The following is a 27,582-nucleotide window of genomic DNA, read 5'->3' as shown; positions in this document are numbered from 1 at the left end:
TATGTCGATTCCGTTGAGATATACTGAGTCATCAGAGGGACAATATTTTCATTGCAGCAAAAGTAAAATGGTAATTGAGCTTCTTGAAGTCATTCACTTTGTAGCATCACTGGAGGCCTTGTCTCTTGGTACTCAAGCTGGAATTCATCCAATGATTTAATCGGTGGCTTCCCAATATGGTTATTCTCGATAGGAATCGCGCTTTCACTAGGCAAGCACCAGTGGGTTTTAGGACAGGTTTAAGAGATGAAGTTATTAAGGTGGAACATAAATTATTCACGCTGAGAATGGGTAATGGAGGTAGATCGATTTGGTGGTCCGAACGAACAAGGAACTCGTGCTATATGATGGACTTTGATCGCGAGGAAGCTCGGTGGATAAGCTTAAGATTCAAGGATGCTACATCTGCAACAATGGCGGACTCACCTTTCTATAGATTCAGAGGCAAGAATGCGGTATTCACGATACAACACTTTCACAACAAGCGTGGAAGATTTCTAGAACTGTCAAAATTTACTCAACAAGGAAGGAAATCAACCACCATTGTGCCAAGCGGAATTAAGTCAGAGGGATGGAGACATATATCAATTGCATTGGGAAAGTTGTTATCTGGGTATCAGCAGCCGGATCCTACCCAAACTAAGAAAGGCTCGTATCACAGCAAGGCCAATAGTTACAAGCACGTTGATAGGTTGGTACAGGGGAGGCATCGCCAAGGGCCAGGGCAAATTCTGGTAGGCAGTGGTAGACTTTATCCATGTAAGAAATGGGATGAAGCACTAATTGTCACAAAAAGAAGAGTTAATATCTCTTGGGAAAAAATTCAAGAAGCACTCGGGGAAGCCACAAAGGTCAAGGTAGAACTTTTTCCGTACCAAGCGAACAAAGCGGTGTGGTGGCCTAAAAACGCTGAAGAATTTGCATCCTATCTACAACTGAAAAGAGGGTTCTTTGAGAATGGGATTTCGCTGGATTTCGAGGCTTGGAGAGAAGACATTAACTCGGCGGATATTGTAGAAAAATGCTGCAATAGTTGGATCAGTATTTACGGGCTATCTTGGAATTTATGGACACCGGACAATTTTAAAATCATTGGTGACAGTTGTGGAGGATTGATGGAAGTAAGTGCTGATACCTCCTTATTCAGATATTTTGGAGCTGCTACAATTAAGGTCAAGGGTGTTGAAGGAGGTTTCGTCCACAGCAGAACGAGAGTACTGTTGGAGGGAGAGGCTAGAGAGAGAACTATTCGGGTTGAATCTTTTGATCGTTCGGCTTATGATGGCTACGAAAAACAAACTTACGCGCAAGTAGTGGTGAATGGCATTAGGACTTTGGCGGGATGGGGCAACACGAATTTTAACAGGAAAGCGCAGCAAAACGTGAACTACCAATGCGGGACAAGTAAAGGGGATATCGAAATAGAGGCTAAATCAGACCACGCAATTGATAAGGAAGCTGTGGGGAAAGAAACTGGTTCGGGTATAAGTGTGGGAAGACGGATAGAAGCGCAAGGGTCGAGAAATACGGGGGAGGAAAACAAGAACCCAACAAGTATGAGCGGAAAATCAACAAATCATGGGGGAAAGGTGATCAAAATCCTAGCGAGAATTGTCCCTAAAGAACTTGCTAAATTCGGCAATTCTATAACAAATTCCATGGAAGACACCGGAAAGGCGGGACAGGAAAATGGGGTTAGTGTTCTAAGCAACAAGAATCTTCTCCAAACTTTCGGGCAGACCTATCACAGAAGGAAAAAAAGGGAAGATGTATAGAACGTGGTTGGTGCTGGCATTGATGATGGCATTGAAGAATGTATCGAATTGGGATGCATGGACACCAAGAAGGGGATGTGTGAGATGGAAGTCAGTGATGAATTCGAATTTGAGGACTCCCTTGATGATCCGCTAGAGGAAGATTCAGAATCCTATGAATCTGACTCTCAAGATTCAGTACACTCTGGTGAGCCCGCTGCTTTGGAGGAAGCTGTTGAATCACTGGCGGGGTTGTTTTCATCTCCACATGGATCACTTATTTCTGCTGAGCCACCTAAAACGGTAAACACGAATGCTTATGTGGGTCAGGTACTCTCAGGTATACACTCCTCTTTTCTGAATCAATCCTTCACAATTCATTCTATTCTACCAACTTCTTTTTCAGCTTTTGGTCTGTCGAGTGGGTTGTTGGGGGGAGGGATGGTGAGGGTAGATGAAAAGCCGGAAATCGAGGAAGGAAATTTCGAAAGGACTGACATGGAAAAGACAATCTGTGAGGAAGGAAGTATGGAGGAACATATTACAGATGGAAAGTGGGGGGAAACAGTGAAAAAAGCGGATCATGTTCTAAGCAGAGAGCTTTACAGACTAAAATGGGGGATAAACTATGAAAAAGGTTCAACCTCGAAGGGAACAAATTGTGTTAACATGAAGATTTTCTCTTGGAATATCAGAGGAGGAGGGGCGGCCCGAAGGAGAGAACTTGTTAGCAAAATCATACGCCATGAAAATCCAGATATTGTGGTGCTTTTGGAAACAAAAAAAGAAAGGATTGATCGAGGTTTTATTGCCAGTGTGTGGAAGCCGAGGTTCGTCGACTGGGTATGGCTACCGTTGGTGGGAAGTGCAGGGGGAATTGTGGTAATGTGGGATCCCAGAGTCGTGGAAGTTGTTAATAACTTGATTGGAGAGTACTCAGTGTCTGTTGAGGTTCGTGGGAGTGAAGAATCAAGCTGGTGGTTCTCAGCCATCTATGGTCCTGTTAAGCCGAGAGACCGGGAATTTTTTTGGGATGAATTAGCTGGATTAAACTCTATTTGCGGGGATAAATGGTGTGTGGGAGGGGATTTTAATGTGGTTAGAAACACTGGGGAAAAACTTAATAGCCGATCTCTCACCACGAGTATGTCATGTTTCGACTGTTTGATTGATGAGTTGCAGCTAATGGACCCACCGCTTCTTAATGCAAAATTCACTTGGTCAAATCAAAGGGCTGAACCAATATGATGTCGACAGTCGACTTGACAGATTCCTCATCACTAAAGGTTGGTGTGAAATTTTCCCAACTTTTAGACAGACGGCACTACCAAAGATTACCTCGGATCACTGCCCGCTGATTTTTGACACGGCAAAATTGAGATGGGGCCATTCTCCTTTTAGATTTGAGAATGTCTGGTTGTCTCATCATAAATTCAAAGGCTTGGTTCGAACGTGGTGGAATAATGGTAATACGGATGGGTGGGAAGGTTACAAATTTATGAAAAAATTGAAAAGGATCAAAGAAGAGGCCTTAAAATGGAATAGGGAAGAATGGGGAGATGTGGGTAACAGATTTAGAGAGCTAAGTTTCAAGATTGAGCAGTTGGATGTGCAAGAAGGCAGCGGCGTGTGGTCTGAAATTTTAAAAGAGGAAAGGAAGGAGTTAAGATGTGAATTGGAAAATGTGATAATCCGAAGAGCTCAAATGGATGGTCAACGAGCTAAATTAAGATGGATGAAGGATGGTGATCAAAACTCCAAATTCTTCCATTCTTTGTTGAATAGCAGGCGGAATAAAGCGATGATAGACAAAGTGGAATTGGAGGATGGGTCTGTTGTCACCGATGATACACTAATCGAAGAGGAAATAATAAGATTTTATCGGAACTTGTATAGGAAATCGGATGGGGTGGAAAGGCTGATCGACGGGGATGATGGGGTTTTTCGAGGATTGGATTGGAGTGAATTAGAGGTAAGCCAGGCAGCAGGGTTGGAGCAGCCTTTTATGGAGGAAGAGATCAAAAAATCAGTGTTTGATAGCGATGGATCAAAAGCCCCGGGTCCGGATGGGTTCACAATGGCTTTCTTCCAACAAAACTGGGATACGGTCAAAGACGACGTATTGAAAGTTTTTGCTGAATTCTTTGAGAGCGGGATCATTAATGGAATTACTAGCGAGACTTACATTTGCCTTAACCCGAAGAAAAAAGATGTGACCAGGATTAACGATTTTAGACCTATTAGTTTGATTACAAGCTTGTATAAAATGATAGCGAAGGTATTGACAGGCAGACTGAAGGAAGTCATGAGTTCCACAATTGCGGAGAACCAAAGCGCCTTTATTAGGGGAAGACAGATACTGGACTGCTGTCTGATTGCAAATGAGGTCGTCGAGGCGTACCGGAAGAACAAAAAAAAGGGGTGGATGTTTAAAGTTGATTTGGAAAAGGCTTATGATAATGTTGACTGGAAATTTTTGGAGTTTTTGTTAAAGAAAATAGGATTCGGGGAGAGATGGATAAGGTGGATAATGGGGTGCGTTTCAAATGTATCTTTCTCGATATTCATTAATGGAAGACCACGGGGAAAAATCAAAGGGGAAAGAGGACTCCGACAGGGAGATCCTTTATCTCCTTTTCTCTTCAATTTGGTTGTTGATGGGTTGGGAAGAATGGTTGACGAGGCAAAAAAAAATGAGCTGGTACAAGGCCTCGAGGTTGGTGCACAAAAGGTCCATATTACTCATATTCAATTTGCGGATGATATTTTATTCTTCGCAAGGACACGGGAACATTTGATGGCAATCGTGGAAATTCTCAACAGCTTTGGCCGTCATTCCGGACTTAAAATAAATTGGGAAAAAAGTGAATTGATGGGAATGAATAGATTGGATGATGAAATTGACGACCTAGCAGGTGCAATTGGATGCAAAAAAGGGAGATGGCCGATTAAATACTCAGGGATTCCTTTGGGAGGAAACCCGAGGGCAATGGAATGTTGGGAACCAGTGATCTCCAAAATGGGAAAAAAGTTGGCAAGTTGGAAAAAGTCCTTTCTTTCAAGGGGCGGTCGGCTTACTTTAATCAAAGCAGTTCTGTGTGCCATGCCATCGTATTTCATGTCGTTATTCAAAGTGCCTAATCATGTGGCACTGAAGATGGAAAAAATTATGAGGAATTTTCTTTGGGATGGACCCGATGGGGAAAATCATTGTCATATAGTAGGATGAGAGCAAGTATGTAAACCAAAGGATAGGGGAGGATTAGGAGTGGGAAATATCAGCTTAAGAAACAAGGCACTACTAGGGAAATGGTGGTGGAGAGGGTCAGTGGAAAAAGAATCCCTTTGGAAAAAAGTAATTACCAGTCTTCATGGTTATCACGAAAACGGATGGGATTTGGGATTGGCTGAGAAATCGACGTTCAGAAGACCTTGGAAATGCATTTCTCGATCATTCCCGGCTTTTCATCAGTTGGTTAGAGGAGTGTTCAGAGAGGGTAACATTGTTCGCTTTTGGGAGGACGAGTGGGTGGGGGGACTCTCCTTTAAAGAGCGTTTTCATTCTTTGTTTCTGATTTCTATGGTCACTAACAAGCCAATCTCTTTCTTTATAGCTGAGAATTTTAGTCTCCAGTCTCCACAACTCTGTCATCAGTTGGGACTTAAGATTTAGAAGAAATTTGAGCGAGATAGAAGAAGAAGAGTTTGTCGGTCTGATAGGGGTACTAGATTCGGTTAGGGTTCAACGGGGTGTTGGGGACTTTAGAGTGTGGTTGGGGGATTCCTCGGGTTTGTTTTCTGTTCGGTCTTTCTACAACTCCTTTTTCAGTATTCCTGTCATCGAGTCTTTCTCTTTCATCCGGAATATCTGGGATGTACCTGTACCACAGAAAGTTCATGTTTTCTCGTGGATTGTGGCTTTGGGGAAATTACAGACTTGCGACTCTGTGCAAAGAAGGTGGCCAACATGCGCTTTATGCCCGAATTGGTGTTGTCTTTTCCGGATGAAAGAGGAAAACCAAGATCATTTATTATTGCACTGTTCTTTCTCTTATGGCATCTGGCTAAAGGTGTTATAAGAGATGGGCTTTCTGTGGATTTTTCCGAAGACGGCTAAAGAAATGTTTTTGTTGGAACCAAGTTGGCATGTTGGGCGTAGACACTTGAGATTTTGGTCTATGATTGTTCATTGCACTTTTTGGTCGATATGGCTGGAAAGGAATTCGAGAATTTTTTAAGATAAGTAGGCATCGCTGGAGGAAGTTTGGGAAAAAATAAAATTCAGGGTTGCTAGTTGGTCGGTTTTATTGACGGAATATAAACATCTTACTATCTCTGATATAGTTAGGGATTGGAATTATGTTTGGTCGTGACTAACGGCTGTGTTATTTTGTACTTTTTTTTAATTAATTTGCGGATGGCTTATCCGCAATTGTAAACCTTATTTTCAATCTAATAAAACGTTGTTTCTACTCAAAAAAAAAGTCATCAGAGGGACAAGTGGGATAGGATTAGCCACATTCCCAGATGACAGCTAGAGACGAACAACTTAGCTCATCGCATTCCCGATGCTACGTGCATGGACGAGCGGCGATTTGATGTTGCATTCCTGGCACGGATGGCCACAGTTACCGTTGTCGATGTTATTTGTTTGGACTTTGTTCGGTATCAGTTATTCCATTATTACCATTCATGCATCGCATAACATTCCATTTTACTTTGTATTATCACATAACAATTATTTATATCATAATTTTACTGGTTTGTCATACTGAGGTCCGACGTCTGTTTTCTTTTTATGTTGTGGTTGATTTTTATGTCATAACATGTTATTCCAGGGAATTTGACGTGTCTGGTATAATGGGTAAAGTAAATATGAGGCCCAATAACAATAAGTAAACCCAAACCCATTTGATACTAGATCAGATCGCTCATTTCCAGAAAAGTTCTTCCCCAGCCTTGCCCGTCGTTCTCTCGGTCTTTCTGCTTCAGTCGTGCAGCATCCCAGCGGCCAGAAATTTTGTGCAGTAGGTTATCACTTTTCTTCCTTCAACCTATTAGCTACTTTCGTGCCATGAATCGGTAAGTGACGAGCTCGATTTGGCTTGATTTCCAACAGCAGTGCGCGTAGCTTGAATTCAGATTTTATAAGGGTTATATAGGCTGCCCGGATTTCGAATTTTAACCCAGCCGATTTATTTTGGTTTAGTCGTTTGGTATGCATTGTATTGAAGTATATAGCGAATTTATATTGTAAGTTTTATTGTTGGGCGAGTTCATTCGATAGCCTTTAAGATTTACCGTGGTATTATAATTTGTAATCGAGGTACGTTCAAACCTATATCATTATAACGCTTATATTGGCGTATAAGAATATTCGGTGAATGTTGTTTGCTATTATGTGCATTGAATGTTTATTTTGATGCATTCATGCATTAATTATGTTGGCATAACATATTGAGCCTTGACTCCTTTGACGGCTATTTATGTTGATTCTGTTGAGATATATTGAGTCATCAGAGGGACAAGTGGGTTAGGATTAACCACATTCCCAGATGACAGCTAGGGACGAGCGACTTAGCTACTCGCATTCCCGATGCTACGTGCATGGACGAGCGGCGATTTGATGCTGCATTCCTGGCGCGGGTGGCCACTGTTACTGTTGTTGATGCTATTCGTTTGGACTCCATTTGGTATCTATTATTCCGTTGTTACCATTCATGCATCTCATAGCATTGCATTTATTTGGTATTATTACATGTCTTTTATATACGTCGTGATTTTACTGGTTTGTCGTACTGGGGTCCGACCCATGTTTTCTTTTGATGTTGTGGTTGTTTTTGATGCCATAGCAGGTCATTCCAGAGGTTTTGACGCGTCTGGTGGAGCGTCAGGGAGTGGTACCCAGTAGTCAGTTGGTTTGTGTCAGAGTTCCCAGATATTTATATATATATATTATTCTGGTTTGATACATTTGCCAGAGAGATGTCCTGTGTAGCTGTATGGTGATGTTTTTATGTTGTTTCGGATTTTATTTGTGGTTGTTGTGTCTAGTCCTGGCCAGTGCAGCTGTAGGATGTTTGTCTGGTTGATTGTGAAACTGATGTTATTTTCGAGCGTATAATGTTATTGTTGTGTTTAGAAATTTTGGGGATGTCCTACTTACGGGGAGGTCATACCAAAATTTATGTAAGCCCTAATGAACATTTTAAACTCGTTTTCGCTGTTTACAGCGGTGTAATCATTGTTGTTTGGTAATTAAATATTAAATAAGAGCACGGGCCCTGACAGTAAATGTAAATCAAAGTTAAAGGTTTGATGTGAGCTGGAAAATTTGACCAGCCTAATTTTATGAAAGTGTTTGCTGATTTTTGTACAAGACAGTAATTGTACAAGCTTGTAATTTTATCAGCCTAATTACAAGCTTGTACAAAATTTTGGCAAAAGTGTTGACGAACAATTTGAAGAAAGTAATGAGCAAAACAATAGCGGAAAACCAGTGCGCATTCATTCAAGGAAGACATATTACAGATTGTTGTCTCATAGCCAACGAAGTTGTCGAGGAGTATAGACGGAAAAAGAAAAAATGATGTATACTGAAAAAAGATTTGGAAAAGGCTTATGATAATGTGGATTGGAGATTTTTAGATTTGTGCTTCAAAAGAAGGGGTTTGGGGATAAGTGGAGGAAGTGGATTAAGGGATGCGTTTCTAATGTTTCGTTTTCAATATTCATCAATGGAAGACCAAGGGGGAAGTTCAAAGGGGAAAGGGGCCTCAGACAAAGAGACCCCTTATCTTTTTTTTTGTTTAATTTAGTGATTGATGGGTTGGGGAGATTGGTAAATAAGGCAAAGACGGCAAACGTTGTGAGAGGACTTGTGGTCTAAATTATTGATATTATAATAAAATGATAGTTTCCGATCAAAAAGAAAAAAAAAGTAAAAGGTTTGACAATGACACAGAGCATACCGATTTTTTCTTCTCAAATATTTCTTGGGTTCCATTGCCATGATGTACATCCTGCAGGGTTCGCATAGCCATACATATTAAGAAAAAGACCCATAAAAAAGAAAATTTACTTAGGCTAAGATTAGTCCAATTACCCAGTCAATGATCAAGACCTTCTTTGCTCCAGCTCTCTGAGCTGCTGATGCAGCAATGGCCGCATTATTATGAAGGCAAAAACCCATGGCCTGTTTTACACATGCGTGATGACCAGGAGGACGGACCTGACTCGTTGGAGACGGGTGAGGAAATACGCATGTAAATACGTTTCTGTACAGACTAGTTATGATTTTCTTTGTATGTGGAATATTCCAAAACAAGAGTTTTAAAAACTTCACAATGTTCTCTTACCAAAGCAAAACCATTTTTAGCACTTCCGGAATATATGGATGTCGCAAGATCAGAACATAACCCAGCAGCAAGCCTGGCTGCACAAGCTGAATACTGATTTGCATATGTATCAGGTGTGAAATAGCTGAAATTAAGGAATGTAAAATGTTGTAAAATGTTTATTTTGATATAACCGACTTTTAACATATGGGACACACATCTCTAGACATCTTTTGTGCAAAATTATGATGCAATGAAACAGATTCGTGTCAAACGTAGAAACCTTGGTCCCGCTCACAAATATATACTGCATGATCAAGATCTAATTGTACATGAGATATTTGACTATTTATACATTTTGTGCTAGATATCAGTTGTAATCATATCTAATACAATTAGACTCACACTTTGTGTGTGTGCAGTTTGTAGAACAAAGACTAATTGATTGTAAAAGTTAAACACAATATAAGGAAATAGCATAGGCCCAAGATCTAAACAGATAAATAAACGGCTGTCAAGTTCATTGCCAGATATAAAACTGAATATGGCCAGAAACATGTTCGGCTGCAAACATGAAATGCAGACAAAATGACCAGAGCTCCTATTAATTATTTCCCGACTGTAATGGGAAACATAATTCAGACATGGAAGCAACACAAATCCAAGCAGAAATCTTGTAAATTAAGAAGGATGCCATTAAAACAAAATAGTAGACTTTCTGAGCCTAGAAAATACAATTGTAACATGAATAGAAGAATATTACTGCTTATTTTTTTCATTATGCTCATCTTTCATGTTCACTAGAGATAACAGTTCACATGTAAGAAGAAACCGGTCCTCTCCTCTGCTTTCCACATGATTGTTTTCTAAATTACAGGTGTTCATACACTAGTTTTCTCTTCAGGAGTCGATACATGGATCAAGTTCTATATTTTCCTATTATTACAACTTAAATTAAATCATTGATCATTTCACATGCTACTCGAGATTAACTCTTCAGATTTGATCTTATTGCTGGCCACTTTTAATGCTAACTTACTGACAATTTGAGCTATGGCACTAGCACACATGTGTCCGATCATGTTAGCTGTTTGGAACTAATGAATAAACTGTCGACACATAGACATCAAAAAATCGAAGTGGTTTTAAATGTTCGATCAAAATTCATAAACAAACGAATTAATAAAAACAAATTATTCAAATCCCACACCAAACAAAATTGTCAAATTAAAGAAAGAACGAAACCTAGAATTTGAATTAACACATCAAAATAAAGGATAAAATTAAGAGTAACCCCTGAATTTCTTCTAATTACTCAAACATCTCTTCACTATTTTATTCTTGCTTTATCGTTTCATTTTCACAAGAAGAATACTCTATGCTAAGTTCACAATCATCAATTTAATACTGCCTAGTGATAATTTGAATAAAATTCCCTTGTATTTGCATCTATATAAGAAATAGATTTGCACTCTTTTAGGTTTTAATAATCCACCACTACATTCAGCTAAAGAAATGGATGCTAAACAATAAATGGAGATACAAACAAATTTAGAGCAAGAAAGTACGTAGTGAGGCTTAGCAGGAATATCTATGGAAAATTGCAATACCTAGAGTATAACTGGCTTGTAAGTTCAACCGCGTCAATATTCTTGAGAGAGTGGACCTAATATCTCCAAATCAATCATATAATTACACACATGCATACTCCAAAAAGTAAAATAACTGCTACAATTATCAGAGCACTAATGCCCTGAAATTTGTAAGTGTTGGACAGTGTATCTGTGTGTGTGTATTTCACCAAATTTCTAGGTGCAACAATCCAAAATAGCCAAATATCAAGCAGTCCACAGTGGGAATCTGAAAGCTTAAAAAGAATGAAATATATTGTCTGTGTGGAAACGAGAACAGGTGGAAATGCTAGTCTGGAAACTTAAAAAGAATAAAATAAATAGTCTGTGTGGAAACAAGAACAGATGGAAATGCTGAGCATTCAGGCAGTCTTAAATGAATGCGGTCACAAAATTTTAGGCAGTTCAAAATGTGGAGTCTGAAATGCTCTCACTTTTGGTTGGGTTGGGTTGTCATGTGGTTGGTAGATGAAATATAAGATTAATTGTACGGGGATGAGAAGCCTGAGAAGAGTTAGAGAATTTTCATTGTGGGAAAGTTGAACATGTATCATGTTTATATTCTCTGATGTTCAAAAGTACTCAAATAATTTGTCCCAAAGATTATTGTCCAGTAACTGATATTTGAATACAAACATATATTACGATGTTTCTATACAGTTGCAATACATATTTTTAAAGTTATGAGATGATTTAATCGTACTTGATTGCGCCTTAACATAGAATCATCATCTGGGACTTCTCAATATTATTAGTTTCACTTGACCACAACTCATATCCTCATGAAAATATTGAAAAAATTGACAGCTCTTCGGCTGCATATCTTTAAAATAAATAATGTGAGAAATGGTAAAAGTGGTGCCACATCACCAGCATACAATTTTGTAAAACATATCAACAAGAATATAGCATGACAGGGATTTTACTATAGAAATTCAGAGAAAGGACTCTATATGCACGATACAGACCAAATTAAGTCCATTGAAAATGCATTGGTGAAATTATATTACCATTTGGAGTTCTTCACGTGTGATTTCTCTCGCTAAAATCGGATTGCACCTTCCCGGAAATATACCTACCATGTTTCCAGAAGGGAAGAAGCACCGGTTTCTTGTCAGCGAATAAACAAAGAGGTATTAACAACTGTACCGCATCATAACAATAACAGGAAGTTATATGCATGCTAATTGATCTTTCGGTTGGAGGAGGATTGTAATTATTGCAAGAATGTGCCACGCAAACCTGTAGCAGCAAGGCTGGCAGCAATAGCTTGAAGACGATCAGGTCTTTCAGCATGAGGACGAGACTTCATTTCTACCTTTACAAATAAATAGAACACAAGAAAGATGTTGATTTCTAACAAAAGTAATGACCAGGAATTTCTGAAGTATTTGATATATTGTGAGCCTTGAGGAAACCTAAAAATTAGTAGCACGATACCACCTCATCCCCAGGATCACTTCTCGAGTACTTACAAGTTTCGTAATTGATAATGCTTATGTAAATCTATAAGGCACAGAAAATTACACTAAATAGAAATGTATAAAATTATCAGAACGATACTAATTGATAATGCTTATGTAAATCTATAAGGCACAGAAAATTACACTAAATAGAAATGTATAAAATTATCAGAATGATACTAAATGATCGATGAAAAAAATACTAACAATGAATAATTATTCACTTATTTCTCAACTGTTACTAAATAAAGGTAGAAGAGATTGTGGTTATGTGAAAAAGACTTGTAAAGAATAAGTTTTCAAAAACTACCATACCTCTTCATGAAGCAGCATTCTCTCATCAAATCCTATAGCAGTCTGGTTGTCTGCTACGATACCTTTCAATCGGAGATCTACATGATGTTCAAATAAAAGAAAAATATTTCTTCAAGAAAATTTTGAGAGTGACGGTATTGCCAATAGAAGTTTAAAGTTACAAATCACGTCACATTTCCTATCAAAAAAATAAAATAAAATAAAGTTACAAATCACGGTGTCCAAGCAATTAAATAATAGGAGATGTATATGAACCATGTTTTAAAAAGTTTCAATTTCATCATCATTTGGTTTTCTTCGGACTGCCCTGAATGACTCAAATCATCGAAGTATTCAGGTCTCCTTTCTTAAAATTTTATAAGACTATTGTTCGACCATCTATGCTTTATAACTTGGAGTGTTGGGCCACTATAGGACTACATATGAATAAGTTGACGGTAGCAGATATGCATATATTAAGATGACGGTAGCAAAGATGTGTATGTTAAGATGGATGTGTGGCAAAATGCACAATGATAGAATTAAGAATGAAATGATTAAAAGGTATTTAGGTGTAGGCCTCGTAGAGAATAAGATTAAGGAAAAACGTCTAACATTATTTGGTCATATGAAGAGGAGACCAAACACGGTCCCAATTAGACATATCTTAGATTGGCAGGTTAATGTAAGAAGTAAAAGAAGAGATAGGTCATTGAAAACTTGGATAAAGATGACTGCGGAGATATCTTAGATCTTGGTTTAAGAGATGAAATATGATAAAATCGATTAGTTTGGAGAACTAATACCCATATAGCTGACTCCGCAACTAGCGAAAATGTGCTATGATGATAATTTGGCACCTCTTACGTACTGTTCTGGCTTCTTAGGCACTATCTTGGAAGCACTGAAAGGATATACCAATGTTGCCCGTGTTCTTGGCTTTCCTACGACTTGCCTTGAGAATTTAGAGGAATAAATGGAATAAACCTTCGTATGATGTTTTCAAGCTCAATTTTGATGTTTTCAAGCTCAATTTTGACGTAGAAATAATTAGTGAATTTGTTTATCCTGATTTGGACATCCATGCTAAAGTTTTGGCTATCCTCAAGAGTATTAAAATATATTGATTTTTTCCTGATCTGGATTGAAATAGATTCCCGATCGAGCATTAATACTTTGAAATCAGGCAAAACTATATGGGAGCTCTAAGATATCTTCTTGAGAATTTGCTTACGTTTCTCCTCGAATCCGATCCACATCTCTTAGATTTACCTGGAAGTAAACAATGTTGTTCCATTGCTTTGCCAGCTACCGTATCTAGGCCACTCCAAATCTCTACCTTTAGGGATATACAAAGAAGTATTTGTATTTGTTGTCTCGTGAAAATCGATAAACTACATATACCTTGTATTAGCACAATTCTTGATATATTGTCAGATACCTAAGCCTAGTAACAATTTTTTTTCACTTTTATTCGAAAAATATGTAGAGGTTTGCATAACACCCGCGTTCTTGGTGGTTTTATAGTAAAAAAGAAAAGAATAAGTAAGAGTTTACCAAACTAATAGTTCAAAAAATTCATAACCTTTTAGCCTGACAGTGGTGTCTGCCTCATTTACATTTAGACCTTCTTCGGATAAGGGGGGAGCCAGAAACCCATACTTAACTATACCAGACTGTCTATGTTCACCACAGAACTGTATCAACACCACAAGCATTCAGCTCCTTAAAAATAAGAATACTAACAAATGAAATAAAAAAAAAAAAAAAAAAAAAAAAAGAACCCATTCATCATACAATGGAATCCAAACACATGCCCACCTCACAATGCACGCCTTTTCCAAAATTATCCATGGTACAGTTGACGCAAAACCATTTTGTGATTTCAAAAACATCTTGCTCCTGAGAAGATGGCTCCCAATCACTGTCGTCATCCTCGTCGTCTTCAAACTCGTAGTTGTTGTTATACATATCTTCTAGAGTAACATCACTACTCCCTTGTGCATTTTCCTGCAAGAACAAAAAACCGCTATACCAAAAAATTGCAAGAAATCGGACAAAAATGAAAGAGGAGATGGAAAAGCAAACGAAGGTACTTGCTCCTCTGAATGTTGCTTAAATTGGGAATCAGCATTGGGAAACGCAGAAGCCTCATACTTCTCATCCCTCGTCGAATTGGACTCCGAATCCCCATTAGAAATAAGATTTTCACCCTTTCCGGCCTTGGAACGATGATTCATTCGTATTTGCTCGATGGCCGGAGGAAGAAAACTGGGAAGCTCGAGTGTTTCAACACAAATTACTATTCCACCAGAATATGCACGACGGTTGAAATCGCACTTTACACCCGAGGAATTTTTAAACTGCTGCCCTGCATAGCGAGTTTCAATGGACTCGCACCTGGATGTATATTATTAATAATATATTTTTATTTTATGTTATATTGAATAATAAATGTCATAAGACTTAACTTATTATTAAAATGTTATGATTTTGATATAATTTTGATGAATGCATTGATTTTTAAACTTTTTTTAATGCGAATCTATTTAAATTAAAAATTTATCTAATGTTTAACGGTTCCGTAACGAAACAAGTGAGATATATTTGAATTATGAGTATTGAGATTAATCAAATTAATGCGAACCCATTATCATCCCTTATTATACGTAATTAACTCTTTTTTATGTCCATACATATTGATATTTTTGAAACATCTTTCTTTTTCTAATGTGAAATTATGACGTATAAAATCTTTTTCAGAAAAAATTATATAATAGTATATTGACTTCTTATATGCATGTTAATATTTATACAGTAGTAGTTATTAACTTCAACAATAATCTAGAAAATGCAAGAAAAAAAATTAAAAAATTACGACTTCTTTAATTTAATTGGTTAAAAATTATTTGTTATTGATGAATAATTTTCTCGTCTAGATTCACCCGTATATGTCATAAGTTTTCTAATGAGTTTTCCTTAGAGATACTCTACAATACAATAAATACTTCAATACAATATACGTCAAAAACATTGAGTTGTCGAACACAACTAAATTTGTAAAATTTCTTTAGAAATATATAGAAATTGAAATTTGTGTCATCTTATGAGCCAATGTGTTTGATTCAACCTATGCAACCATCACAAGATACATTTCCATGTGAATAAATGTAAAAGTTAGTTAGGATGAATTTATACATCCAAAAGACACATTATTTCTAAAACAACTTAAAAAACACATATTACATCTCAGGTCATACAATTAATTACGCTACATATAGTACCTATATTTACCAAAATACATATATCAACAATACCATATACATATCTTCCCATAATGTATATAGAGTACAAAAAAATGAGAGAAAATCATGCATCAACGTTGAACTAAGGAAGTCTAACGTGTGAAAACCAATACAAAAAAGGTTAAACAAAAGATCTCCCACACATGAAAGTTGAGTTGAAGAACTTCTGCGTGTAAAGATTGAATTGAGGAGCACATACATAAATAAAAATTGAGCTAAAACATGATGTACCTCTGGCATGTAAAGTTTGAACGATGATTGCACAAAAATTCAATCATTTGAATGAAAGTAACAATACCCTCCTTCAAGTAAATTTTTTTAAAAATCTATGATTGTGTATCATCAATCTACCAGGAATTACAAATAAAATCAACATAATTGCGGAATTGGGATTCATAGTGTCCAACAAGATTGCAAACATCATCTATATTTAAATAAGCAATCATTCATAGCCGGAGAATTAGTACACAACCTTAACATCTTGGCATAGAATCCATCCAAAAATGGAGTGGCAGTTTCTTACAATGGCCTCCATTTCACTAACTATGCGAGGCGAATTCGACATGGTTTCCTCCTTGTAAGGGACTATACATATATACATGGTTGTATGGATACATAATACAGAAGACCCTGAAGCATCCAAAAAAAGCCAGCTCTCAGGTGTCTTATTTTCATTTCTTTACACCTTCATCTCCATTTACATATTTTCGTTGCATTTTCTGAGATTTCTGTCGATGCACTCGATTAGAATTCGGGTTCACGAGCAGCAACCGGGACATAACATAGGATAAAAGCTCCTCGCGATGTGAGAATGTGAAGTCCAAGTGTGCATACTCGAACTCACTAAATGAAACATCGACTCCCGCATCTTTCATCAACCTGAAGTGTTCTCGTACCATAGAAGGCTTGACCACTTTGTCTTTCCTGCCTGCAACAAGATCGACGGGAACATCAAAAAGCCTATAGCATTCTCCCAAGTCCAATGGCTCAGGAGAACCATAAATATCCATATTGGAGGCAGGGCTACCGTAATCAAACATTGTGAACTTTCTCGAGTGTTTCATTTGTGCCAGATGCAGCGCCACTCGAAATGCAACTCCGGGCATGTCATCCATATTATAGTGGGGCAAACCTAAAACTCCAACCCAGTTCGAACTGTCCCCACCAACAACGTAACTCATTAGCGTTTGTACCAATCCCCCAACCGCAGGTAAGTTGTTGAAGTCACGAGCCAATTTATTCAGTAACATACGAAAAAATCGAGTGGGAATGTAGAAAGCTGGAAAGAAAGGTGCTAAGAGAGGGGCAAACAAAAGAAACAGGCTCTCTATCGCTGTGAGTACGAGTGTAGAGTCATGGTGAAAGCCAGCTGGCGAAAGGAGAATCAGCCTCGAAAGTCGATGGGGCTTCTCCTCGATCCTTCGTGTTAGAACATACATGAGAATACCCGCTCCTCCAAGGCTATGACAAATTGCACAAATTTTGTAAGGCTGATCGTTATTGTTTACTTCCTCCAGATTAGATTCGAGGGACTTCAATTCTGAGATCTTAATTTCATGTATCTTCTCTATCATCGCAGGTATATCTTCAATCCCATGCTCATTTATTGAGTACGTCCAATACCTACATCAAATGCAATCAATGGGTACGGCTGAATTCAAGAGACAAAGGAGGTCCGATACAAATCTTTAGATATGTCACATATATAAATATTGATTTATTATGGTGAACTTTTCTTTCATAAATTGCAGACTTCATGACAAAATCTGATGGAGATCAAACTTGAATCCATCCATTCCTTTATAAATTTTTCTAAAATTATAAAGAGAATAAATATCTTATAAGCAACGGGAAACCAGGCTCTTACTGTCGCGATGAGATACTTTTGTCAACGTGTTCTCTTGAAACCAACCCACGAAAATTTCCCAGAAAAACATCATACCCTGGAAATGGAAGAAGGAAATTCATTAGTTAACTCTATAATCAAAAGTTAATGGACCAAGTCGATCATCTTCAATCATGGAATTAGCAAACACAAGTATTGAGATGGGGTGATGTACAAACCTTGATCAAAAGCAGCAAAGGCCGGAGAGCCAATCACCCCATTAGATACCCACCTATTGAAAAGTAACTCACGTGAGAGCGCATCGAAATAAGTTAGAAATAGCAAGAATATAACAGGACTTTGATGTGCTCAACATGGAGCACTAGGAGATACATCTCCATAAACCACGACGAAATGCATTACGCTAGTAGAAGGTTAAGCAAGAAGCGAGAACTACGGATAAAATACAGAAAGAGAGGAGTAATAAAAGTGTTCCTTCAAATTTAGTGACTTTTTGGTTAAGAAGGTTATGTAAGAAGCGAGAATTATCATATAAAATACGAGAAACAGAAGCTTAATAAATATGTTCCTTCATAACCAAAAATTACTAAGTTTCAAGATTTTCCTCCAACAATAAAACTCAAGTGTATCATCAGAACAATTGGTCACCAGAAACTAAACGAGCAAGAAGCTTTTCTGGTAGTCTCTTAGTATGAAAGAAAACTACCAGTACTAAATGGCCCTCTGAAGACAACAAAGACAGAAGAGATCTCATTCACGACCACAAAAGAAGTAGATCTTATTTTGCTTGTTTTGATGGTGTGTCGTCTACTCTGTCTTGGGATTTTCATTTCAGAAGGGTTGTCAGGGATGAGGAGTTACATCTTTTGTCTGAGTTATTATTGAGTCTAGATTCGGTGAGTTTGGTAGAAGGGGCAGATGATTTTCTTCAGTGGCAAGGGGACCCTTCCGGTGTTTTCTCGGTAAGATCGTTTCACGATTCGTTCTTTCCTATTAATCGTTTCCCAATTCCATCAGTTTCCCTTGCTATTTGGAAAACTCCGGTTCCAAAAAAAATTCAGTTCTTTTCTTGGATAGTGTCATTGGGTAAGCTACCTATCTCGGAGATGATTCAAAAAAGATGGCCATCGATTGCATTGCAACCTAATTGGTGTGCACTTTGTAGAAATGATACAGAAACTCAGAATCATTTGCTCATTCACTGTCCATTCACATTATCCCTATGGTTTAGAGCTTTGCAAGAACTTCATTTGGTGTGGGTGATGCCTAACTCAACAATTGATTTATTAAATATGGACTTGGGACAGCATACGGGAACAAGGGGCAGAATTTTTTGGTTTGTAGTTGTTCAGTGCATATGTTGGACTACATGGCTTGAAAGAAACAGAAGGGTTTTCGAAGATGTTGAAGAAAATGCGGTGACATGTTGGGACAGAATTAAGCTTAATATTGCGTTGTGGATTGGCAATCATCACGATTTTAAAAACGTCTCAGCGCTAGATTTATTGAGAAGTTGGGAATATGTGTATCATTGACATAGTTGTTTTTGTGTTTTTCATTATGAGAGTGGACCACTAGTCCACTATGTAATCCTTCTTATCATATTATTAATAAAATATGTTTCTTATAAAAAAAAAAAAAACTTTCAATTCCAAGAATGTTTCCACCAGTTCTACCTAAAAACTCAGTCTGGGGTTCTGCAACTAAAAGAAGCATATGTAACTAAAAACTTCACAGTGTTTTCTTCCTAGCTCGCAAAAAAAATCAGTGATACACCTTTCTCTTATCAGTAGCAATTTTATTCCCCAAAACACAGTGCAGCAAACAGATAATAGAAACAGAAAATGAGATGTGCATGCGACTTGTTGCGCTTTTTGACACATCAATGTCAGAAAAATTTATATGTGACTTGATCCAAGAAAATAATTCAAACTATTGAATGAACTAGATCAAACTTATCCACAGATCAGTGCTTTCAGTCATTGACAATGAAAAGGTAACAAATACTCACAGAAATCAAGTCCCACAATCGCCTTCAATAGAACAATGATCAGACATAGATTAATTAGCAGGCTTAATGACAAAAATAATTTTATACACAAAGCAACAAGGGGTCAAAACTTCAGAGCCAATATAGTTCCACAGGAGTTCGGACCTCATTTAAATAGAAAGAATGCCACACCCCTATAACATCTAGATCTAAATAATAAAATTGCAATTACAACAAATGGATGATATTATTTGAAGAAACAGCGATGTCAACATAAAAGGATCATTTTCAATAGTGGACACACCATATTAACTTAATTAGAAATGTCCAACATATGACAAGTAAAGTGATAATAAAACAGTTGGTATACGTGTCCATAGAGAAGTTGAGGAAAAAATAACATTAGTTTCATACTGCACCCATTTTCGACTACTAATCCAAAACACACTCACCCCATAGACGAATCTAATATTCCATGCTGCAGATAGACTACTTTTTGAGCATCTTTCCTGCAACAGCCATTTTCAAGCATCAAATTGCAATTTTACCAAACAACTTTATGACTTGCATTACAATAACAAAACATGAAATAACACTGCTTTTATACATCAACAAATACCTCGGGATCCTTTCCAAAAGAAGAACATAACCATCAGCAGTAACCACACGAATAGCTTCATATGGATACCTGAAACAGATCAGACACCCAAAAGCTTATTTAGGTGCACATATAAACATAAAATGCACAAAACAGGTTGAAATATATGCTTGAGTGAATGTGATAAGTTTAAGAAGAAAAGGGGGGGCAAGCTAGAAAGGACACTAGATTCAAGTCCTATTGTATTAACTTGATTTTAGCTATGTAAAAGATGCAAGACTTCACATTTAGATCAATAGATCAATTTGTTTCTTCTCAACATCTCCCGGTAGAATAAACCCATACATCAAGATAATTCATAAACCACCTCAAGTTCATTTAGATTGTGTCATTCTCTCAGGCAATGCAGTTAACAATCACAAAAACCGATGAAAATCCCTGCGTTTCTGTTGCCTAACTGGAGAAGAAAGTAAGATCATCACTAAAAAATAATCCATACGAAATTCCTAAATTAAATCTTCTACAGAAACTCAAAAACAGATTCAAAAAATATAATTCTGTTAGGATATCTATTTTCTGTTAAATCAGATCCGAGAAATGAGTCTAAAAGTAAGAAATTTTAAGTCAAAACCTTCTTACCCAAGCTCTGTTATTACATCTCGACATGTCCGAGCATCAGTATTGAGGGAGTTGTGAAAAGTTGTCCTCCTTTCTATGGGAGTTGGATCATTATCTGAGAGAACAGCTGCAGAGACAGAGATCCCCAATCCATCACCAGGAGTATCTTCACTCCCACTGCCTCTAGAAGAGAACCATATAAATACCCTTCTGATTGTGTCCGCAGGAGCTAGAAGGCAATGGGCTGCCTTGTGAACATTATCGAATATAGATTCAATGAAGATCTCCGTACCTAGGTGGAGATCCTAAAAAACATAGACATAGGTCAGTATTCATGTATTTAGACACTGGACAGCTCTACAATGAAATTCTGATGTACTTTATTCTCTCCTCAAGTGGTGTGTCATCCATGGGTGTGGTCTTAAACATTTACACAACACCTGTAACTAGGCGTTGTCACCCATTCTAATTACATGCGCAACAGATGTACCTTTTATTTGTACATCGAACATTAGGTTCGGGAAACATGGTGAGAATGAGGCTTAGTCCTCACATTCAGTCACAGGATATTCTAGATTTCGCACATCCTTAAGTTCATGGTCAGTGAATTCTCTATTCATGCACATTCCAATAACAAGCATCTAACTAGCAGAATCATTGAATCATAATGCTCACGCAACAGTTAGAAAGTTATGAGTACATCAAAAGATATTTATATCTCTTGGAATCTACAGCTAGCTAGAACATGTTCTCAAACAGGAAAACAAAGGCTCTTGAAACTAACCTCAACAACGCTGCGTCTGCGATCAGTGGCCCGCTGGACAACGTGATCCTTGAGGCTTTGAAACCTCCTAGGAGAACGCGCTGTTAAAGGCTGGTTGTTTCTGGCTCTAACAGGGGTTTCAGAAGCTCGACGAGAAGCCAAATTAAAAAGATTCTGTGGGATGCCCAAAAGAATTCTCAAGGGGAGCAGAAGCCATGAGAGCACTAGTCTAACCAAATGTCTCCTCCGATCTACAATCTTGGGGAAACTGCTTTCCCTTGAGAATCGGGAACTCTGCGATAAAGGAGAACTAGGATAAATAATGTCGCTATCTTCTCCTCCAGATGAATAATCTACACTTGAGGAAGTATCAGAATCGATGGAGAGTTTGTGGATAAATTGATTGAAAGATGATGCGCCACTGCAATCATTCATCAGGACAAATATTACAAAATGTCATGCAGCACAGTTCACGGAACATAATCTGTACTGAGCAATATACCAGATACAGGTGATGTTTATCATAAATATTCAACAGAGAAAATATAAAATCTTGTAGCTATCAACACGTATTCAAATGTTTTCAATATACTATATCACAAAATAAAACCATTGGTGGAAAAAAGAAATTCTAGGAAAATTATACAATCAAACTAGTTTTTCATTAAAATTTCTTCCCAGATTCATCAAGAATTTCTACAATTTCCCATGGAGAAAGTAAGAGACAAATGCATTCAAAAGAACACGTGCCGAAACTAGTAAAAAAAGCATATATTAAAGAATCCATCATGTTCAGAGACTTACTTCTCCATCCAGCGGGGGAGTCGAGGTCCGCGAAGAGTTGGCCTGAGCTCCCAACCATGAATGCCTTCAAGTATCGAAGTCTTTCCAGGCAGAATAGCCAACAATAATGCTGACATTCCATTAATTAGCCTCACAATATTATTGAGTGATTCATAAGTGAATGTCTTGACAGACCTAAGAAAGTGCATTAACAGGGACAAAGATTAAAAAATCTAATGCATTTACACATTGGAACAGTAGCAAAAGATTTCAGATTAAAAAATCTAATGCATTTACGTATTGCAACAGTAGCAAAAGATTTCAACTGAGAGTGCGCAGCTGCTTCAGAGAAGAGCAAGTGGCTCAACAAGAAATTGTCTAAAATTTTAGGTAGGAAGTTCAGAAAATCATTGTCCCAGGTGATCTACACAGGCTTAAGTTATATTAGAAGGTTTTAAAAACATCAACCCCTCTGCCTGTTTTCAGTGCACCATATTTCAACACCTTATAAAACCTCTACTTTGCTTAGCAAGGATGGCATATTTTGACAATAATCCTCATATATCAACATCACATCATCAACACAAGACTATTCAATAAAGCAGCTAATCTTACAAAAGAACGTGAAATATTACAAAGAAATAGAGCACTAAAATCGGTTATAGACAGCATTTCTAAGCTTTATGAATTTCAATGCTTTACAGTTTTCAGCACCTGTCCCCTCAACTAACATAAAAGGCAAGTAGCAAATTTTCAAATGTGATTTCAGGTATGCATGCATGGAAATTTATTGAATTTACCTCAATAGCTCTTGTTTTACGTTTTAAACCTAAATCATTCATATGATCTGGTCGTATTACGCCTATTACCTTGCATCTTAAAATGCTCCAAACACACCGAATTTTCCAACCTTTTCCCCTCTAAACATATCAAAATCTATGCCATATACTGTTAATAGTTGGATTTAGAAAATCGTCATTCTACAAACCTCGAGGATCCATTCCTATCAACAACTATTTTCATACAATTTATATGTAAAAAAAATCCCTATCATCCGATGTTACAATATAGAGGAAACCAAATTAACGACCCCAAAATAACCACTGCATTTCCACCGTAAACGTAAATAAAAGTTGGTAATGGACCAACATCAACACACTTGAAACAGCAAGAAAAAATCGCCCAAGAATTCGTTTCCCGCCATTTCACAGACCATGAAAATAATAACAATAATAATAATAAATAACAAAAAGCCAGAATATTAACGCACTCTTTCGTGACGGCAATAACATTGTCCACGATCCTTTGCATCGCAGCTGGGATTCTGTTCGTAGTAACGCAATCAAATCAACCAATTCACCAAGATATTGTCTTTCCCTATATGTTGAATACCAGAAGCAATCGAAAACGTAAACAGTCGGTAGAAATCTGACAAATTATTGGAGGTGTGATTTGGCTTTGCTCCGCCGTATTTTTGACGTTGATGCGAGGTCGGTGTCCGTAGTCGGCAGAGGAGGGCCGGGGTCGTGGCGCCACGTGGAACTCGTCTATTGGGCGTCGGTTTATGCGGTGTCTCGATTTGGTGGAACGTGGACGTGGCCTTTGTTGCTGCATATGTCTCTGGAGCACTTCCAAAGTCCAAACGTCCCTTCAAATAATACAGACAGTCTTGAAAACTCTATCGCTCTATCTATTCAATTTATGGAAGATGCGTACAAACCGTAAAAAACAATTAAAATAAAATTTTATCCCAAAACCGTAACAAGCTCTCTGAAGATATATAATATATTTTATCTCTATTGTTATTTTGTCGATAAACTTTTACCTTTTTTCTTTTTTTTTTATTTTATTTTTGGTTGAAATGCTTAATTTCTGAGTAATATCTTGATATTCAATCTTGTCACGGACACACTTTTTTACAGCGTTCACTAATTCGAAACTTAATTTGAAAGTTTTATTTCGACCCGACGTTTTTGGGATACCAAAAATAACCAACGAATGAAAGTGTTTTTCTTTGGATGAGTTTTATTTCAATAGAAACTTTATGACTCGGCCCAATTTACACATATTGTTTTACTGCGATAGCGTAATTCGTAATTTTATCATTTGTCGGATGTTTAACTTTGAACTTTCTTCTTTTTTCGTTTTTGGTTGGATGATTTAATTTTACAATTACATCTCGAGGTTCAATATTTTTATTATATCTATTGCTTTGGAGACTTTGAAATTTTCCGACTTCGTTTATGATTTAAAAAAAACAATCAGATTTAAATAAGGGATAATACTCATTTTCGTCCTTCTCGTTAACCGCTTTTCCCATTTCAGTCCTTCATGATTATTGACTGCTTAATTAATCCTTCAAGTTTTCAAAATATTCCCGAATTGGTCCCTACCGTTATCCTGATGTTAAAGTTAACGTTGACTTGACATTAGCGACGGTTTTTATACAACTGTCGCTAATTAGCGACGGATTTTCAAATCTTTTCGTCGCTAATTAACGACGGTTTAATATTTTCATAAAATAAAAAAATTAATTTTAATAATTTTAAAAAAAACTTAGAATCAGACTATGCTAACAATATTAATGATCTTAACTAACACTTAAAAATTTACAAAAAATTAAAGCGAGAAAGTTTACCCTAAGTCCAAACTAAAATCGTGTAAGAGAAAAAAAATTTAAGTGGTGCAGATGAAATGGAAAGAGAGTATTTTTATAGACAGTTTGCGACTGGTTTTGGTAACACCGTCGCTCATTGCGACGGTAATATTATTAACCATGAAGTATAGACGGTTTTGCAATCACCGTCGCTATTTTACCAAAAGCATAAAGCAAACTGTCTATAAATATACTCTCTTTCCATTTTCATACACACCACTTCACATCACTTAAATTTTTTTTTCTTACACGATTTTAGTTTCGACTTAGGGTAAATTTTTTCGCTTTAATTTTTTGTAAATTTTAAGTGTTAGTTAAGATCATTAATATTGTTAGCATAGTCCGATTTTAAGTTTTTTTAAAAAAAATTATTAAAAGTAATTTTTTATTTTATGAAAATATTAAACCGTCGCTAATTAGCAACGGTTTTAAAAAGCCGTCGCTAATTAGCGACGGTAATCAATTGCCGTCGCTATTTAGCGACGGGTGTTCAAAATACCGTCGCTAATTAGCGACGGTTTATTATTTCCAAGAAATAAAAAATTACTTTTAATAATTTTTTTTTAAAAAAACTTAAAATTTATTTTACGGAAATAGTAGCGACGCAAATTAGCGACGGCTTTGAAAAACCGTCGCTTATTTCTACCGTTTTTCACAAGTCAACGTTAACCTTAACGTCAGGGTAACGGCAGGGACCAATTCGGGAATATTTTGAAAACACGAAGGATTAATTAAGCAGTCAAAAATCATGAGGGACTGAAATGGAAAAAGCGGTTAACGAAAAGGACGAAAATGGATATTATCCCATACAACTTTAACTTAAATAATGTATAGTTTTAATTCACAACTTTAACTTAAATAATTTTTTGTAGACAAGGATCATTATTTTCGTTCTCATGTGAAGTTGTTGAGCTTTTTTAGTCAGATAAGTTAATATATTTCGATTTCACAAAACAATCAAAATGAACGAAATCATATTAGGGGTAATCGAATGTGTATTGCTTTGATTGATTTATGTATAATTTATGTGTGTTTTTCAGTTTTTATTCATCTATTTTATTTGTTGGGTACATATATATTTTTATATTAATATTGATAGTTTTAACTTTTTTCGTACAAAAATTGAATCAAGAAATTGCATTCGTATGCATCAGATTGTCATATTTTTCACGGACAATAAACTTATCCATAATATATATGTCTTCTTGTTATTTTAATTTGTGTATTTTGTTAAAATGTTCAGGAATTTAATATCTTATATTGCCTTTTAGATTCAAGCTATTTGAAATATATTCAAAATAAGTTATTTATCACAAATTTTTCAATTGCCGTAATTCTTTTATTATAATGATTTATATTACTTTAATTTCACAATATTTTTAATTAACACTTAATCAGCAGTAAATGTTTTTAAAAATCACAATTTAATTTCATTTGAATATGTGATATTTTAACAAAAAAATTTGTTTTTTTTATGCAACTACAATACATGTTCTGGTTCTTATTATTTTTATAATGTATGTATATTTGATTATGTTTTTTCTATTTTATAATAATTTCATGTGATGATTCAGGTACTTTGAATTAGTTTTTTTTTTTGTCAGTCAATACATATTCATCAACAAAATATTATGTTGTTTCTTCATTTTTCCCGAATAGTGACACTTTATATAACATGTGTTATATCATGCTCAATTCTTGGAGCTGAGTTCTCGTATCCTACTCAATTCTAGTAATTCTCTCTCCCATAGTCATTTTATTAACAGGCGGCGGTGGTGGCCTCAACGTTCTCTTGCTCGTTAATTATACGACATCTTTTCATCTCTCATCTCGTCTTCTATTGTCCCATGCTCGGGTTCTCCAAGGAAAACAATGATTGGTGCATTTGCCTTAAGAACTTGCTCCTTCGGTCCCCATGCCACACTTGCATAATGACACAATTCAGTGATGGTGTATGGACATGGGAGAGCGATCGTCGTGAGCCTCGCTCCAGTGTGCATAAAAAATCCATGAATTATCTTTCCCAAATCAACTATCTTCCTTGTCATGATTGCATAAACCATGGCTACTTTGTCCTTAGTAATCTCAGTTTGGCGTTCCGATGGCATGTGATACCCCAAGGATGAACCCATCAAGATCCGGCCCAAATTCCTGGCCCATATATAAGGCCCGCAGGTGAATGGCTCATGACAAGCCCAGATATTCTCCTATAAATACCAGGTTTGAGCGCATGATTAAGGATTCACTATATTGTTTTCAGCAGCACCCTTAGCTGCTCCCCTCATATATCCTCAGTCACTGACTTGAGCGTCGGAGGGGCTACGCCAGGATACCCTCCTGGCCCCCTCTTAACGGTCTTTTTCTTGATTTCAGGCTCAGGGTCATCTTAAAACCCATGTCTGAACTAGTGACGCTCGTTGGGATCGGACCCTAAATTTCCCGTGAGTATCACTTGGCGCCGTCTGTGGGAACATTTGAGTTGAGACGTAGAGATGGTAGAGAGGAGAGGGAGTAGAAGAGTTAACTCAGCGTCATCGCGTCCTC

The 27,582-nt window shown here is 36.9% G+C and overlaps 2 protein-coding genes across 4 annotated transcripts in view; both read right to left on the bottom strand.

Moving 5' to 3' along the window:
• LOC140820804 (histone deacetylase 15-like) overlaps positions 1–14,858 on the bottom strand; it is a 29,556-nt gene extending 14,698 nt beyond the window's left edge. For 2 of the 3 annotated variants that reach the window (XM_073181146.1, XM_073181147.1), the window contains exons 1-10: positions 14,576–14,858; positions 14,301–14,489; positions 14,065–14,176; positions 12,501–12,577; positions 11,965–12,040; positions 11,733–11,797; positions 10,702–10,757; positions 9,113–9,236; positions 8,860–8,985; positions 8,726–8,776 (exon numbers count right to left, since the gene is read on the bottom strand). In XM_073181146.1, coding sequence (XP_073037247.1) covers positions 8,726–8,776; positions 8,860–8,985; positions 9,113–9,236; positions 10,702–10,757; positions 11,733–11,797; positions 11,965–12,040; positions 12,501–12,577; positions 14,065–14,176; positions 14,301–14,489; positions 14,576–14,719 — 1,020 coding nt within the window. In that variant the 5' untranslated portion in view covers positions 14,720–14,858. The remainder of the gene's footprint in view (positions 1–8,725; positions 8,777–8,859; positions 8,986–9,112; positions 9,237–10,701; positions 10,758–11,732; positions 11,798–11,964; positions 12,041–12,500; positions 12,578–14,064; positions 14,177–14,300; positions 14,490–14,575) is intronic. The other variant, XM_073181148.1, reaches the window with a different exon arrangement.
• Positions 14,859–16,183: 1,325 nt separating this feature from the next.
• On the bottom strand, positions 16,184–24,055 carry LOC140820793 (triacylglycerol lipase 2-like). The gene is made up of 10 exons (XM_073181129.1): positions 23,775–24,055; positions 23,653–23,706; positions 22,404–22,577; positions 21,621–22,020; positions 20,858–21,141; positions 20,240–20,308; positions 20,073–20,129; positions 17,849–17,901; positions 17,652–17,727; positions 16,184–17,407 (listed from the first exon to the last, which is right to left on the bottom strand). The coding sequence occupies exons 2-10, from the start codon at positions 23,691–23,693 to the stop codon at positions 16,456–16,458; spliced, it is 2,106 nt and encodes a 701-aa protein (XP_073037230.1). The 5' UTR covers positions 23,694–23,706; positions 23,775–24,055; the 3' UTR covers positions 16,184–16,455.
• Between the last annotated feature and the right edge of the window lie 3,527 nt (positions 24,056–27,582).

Source organism: Primulina eburnea, unplaced genomic scaffold (assembly GCF_022965805.1).
Source record: "Primulina eburnea isolate SZY01 unplaced genomic scaffold, ASM2296580v1 ctg1459_ERROPOS7100000, whole genome shotgun sequence".
Lineage (NCBI taxonomy): Eukaryota > Viridiplantae > Streptophyta > Magnoliopsida > Lamiales > Gesneriaceae > Primulina > Primulina eburnea.
This window is presented reverse-complemented; position numbering and strand designations above follow the sequence as displayed.

Coding starts and splice junctions, on each gene's coding strand:
- LOC140820793 (XM_073181129.1), bottom strand. CDS start 23,693: ATGCAAAGGATCGTGGACAATGTTATTGCCGTCACGAAAGA. Junction 22,021..22,403: donor CTCCCCCGCTGGATGGAGAA/GTAAGTCTCTGA, acceptor GAATGATTGCAG/TGGCGCATCATCTTTCAATC. Junction 17,408..17,651: donor AAAAGTATCTCATCGCGACA/GTAAGAGCCTGG, acceptor CATTTGATGTAG/GTATTGGACGTACTCAATAA.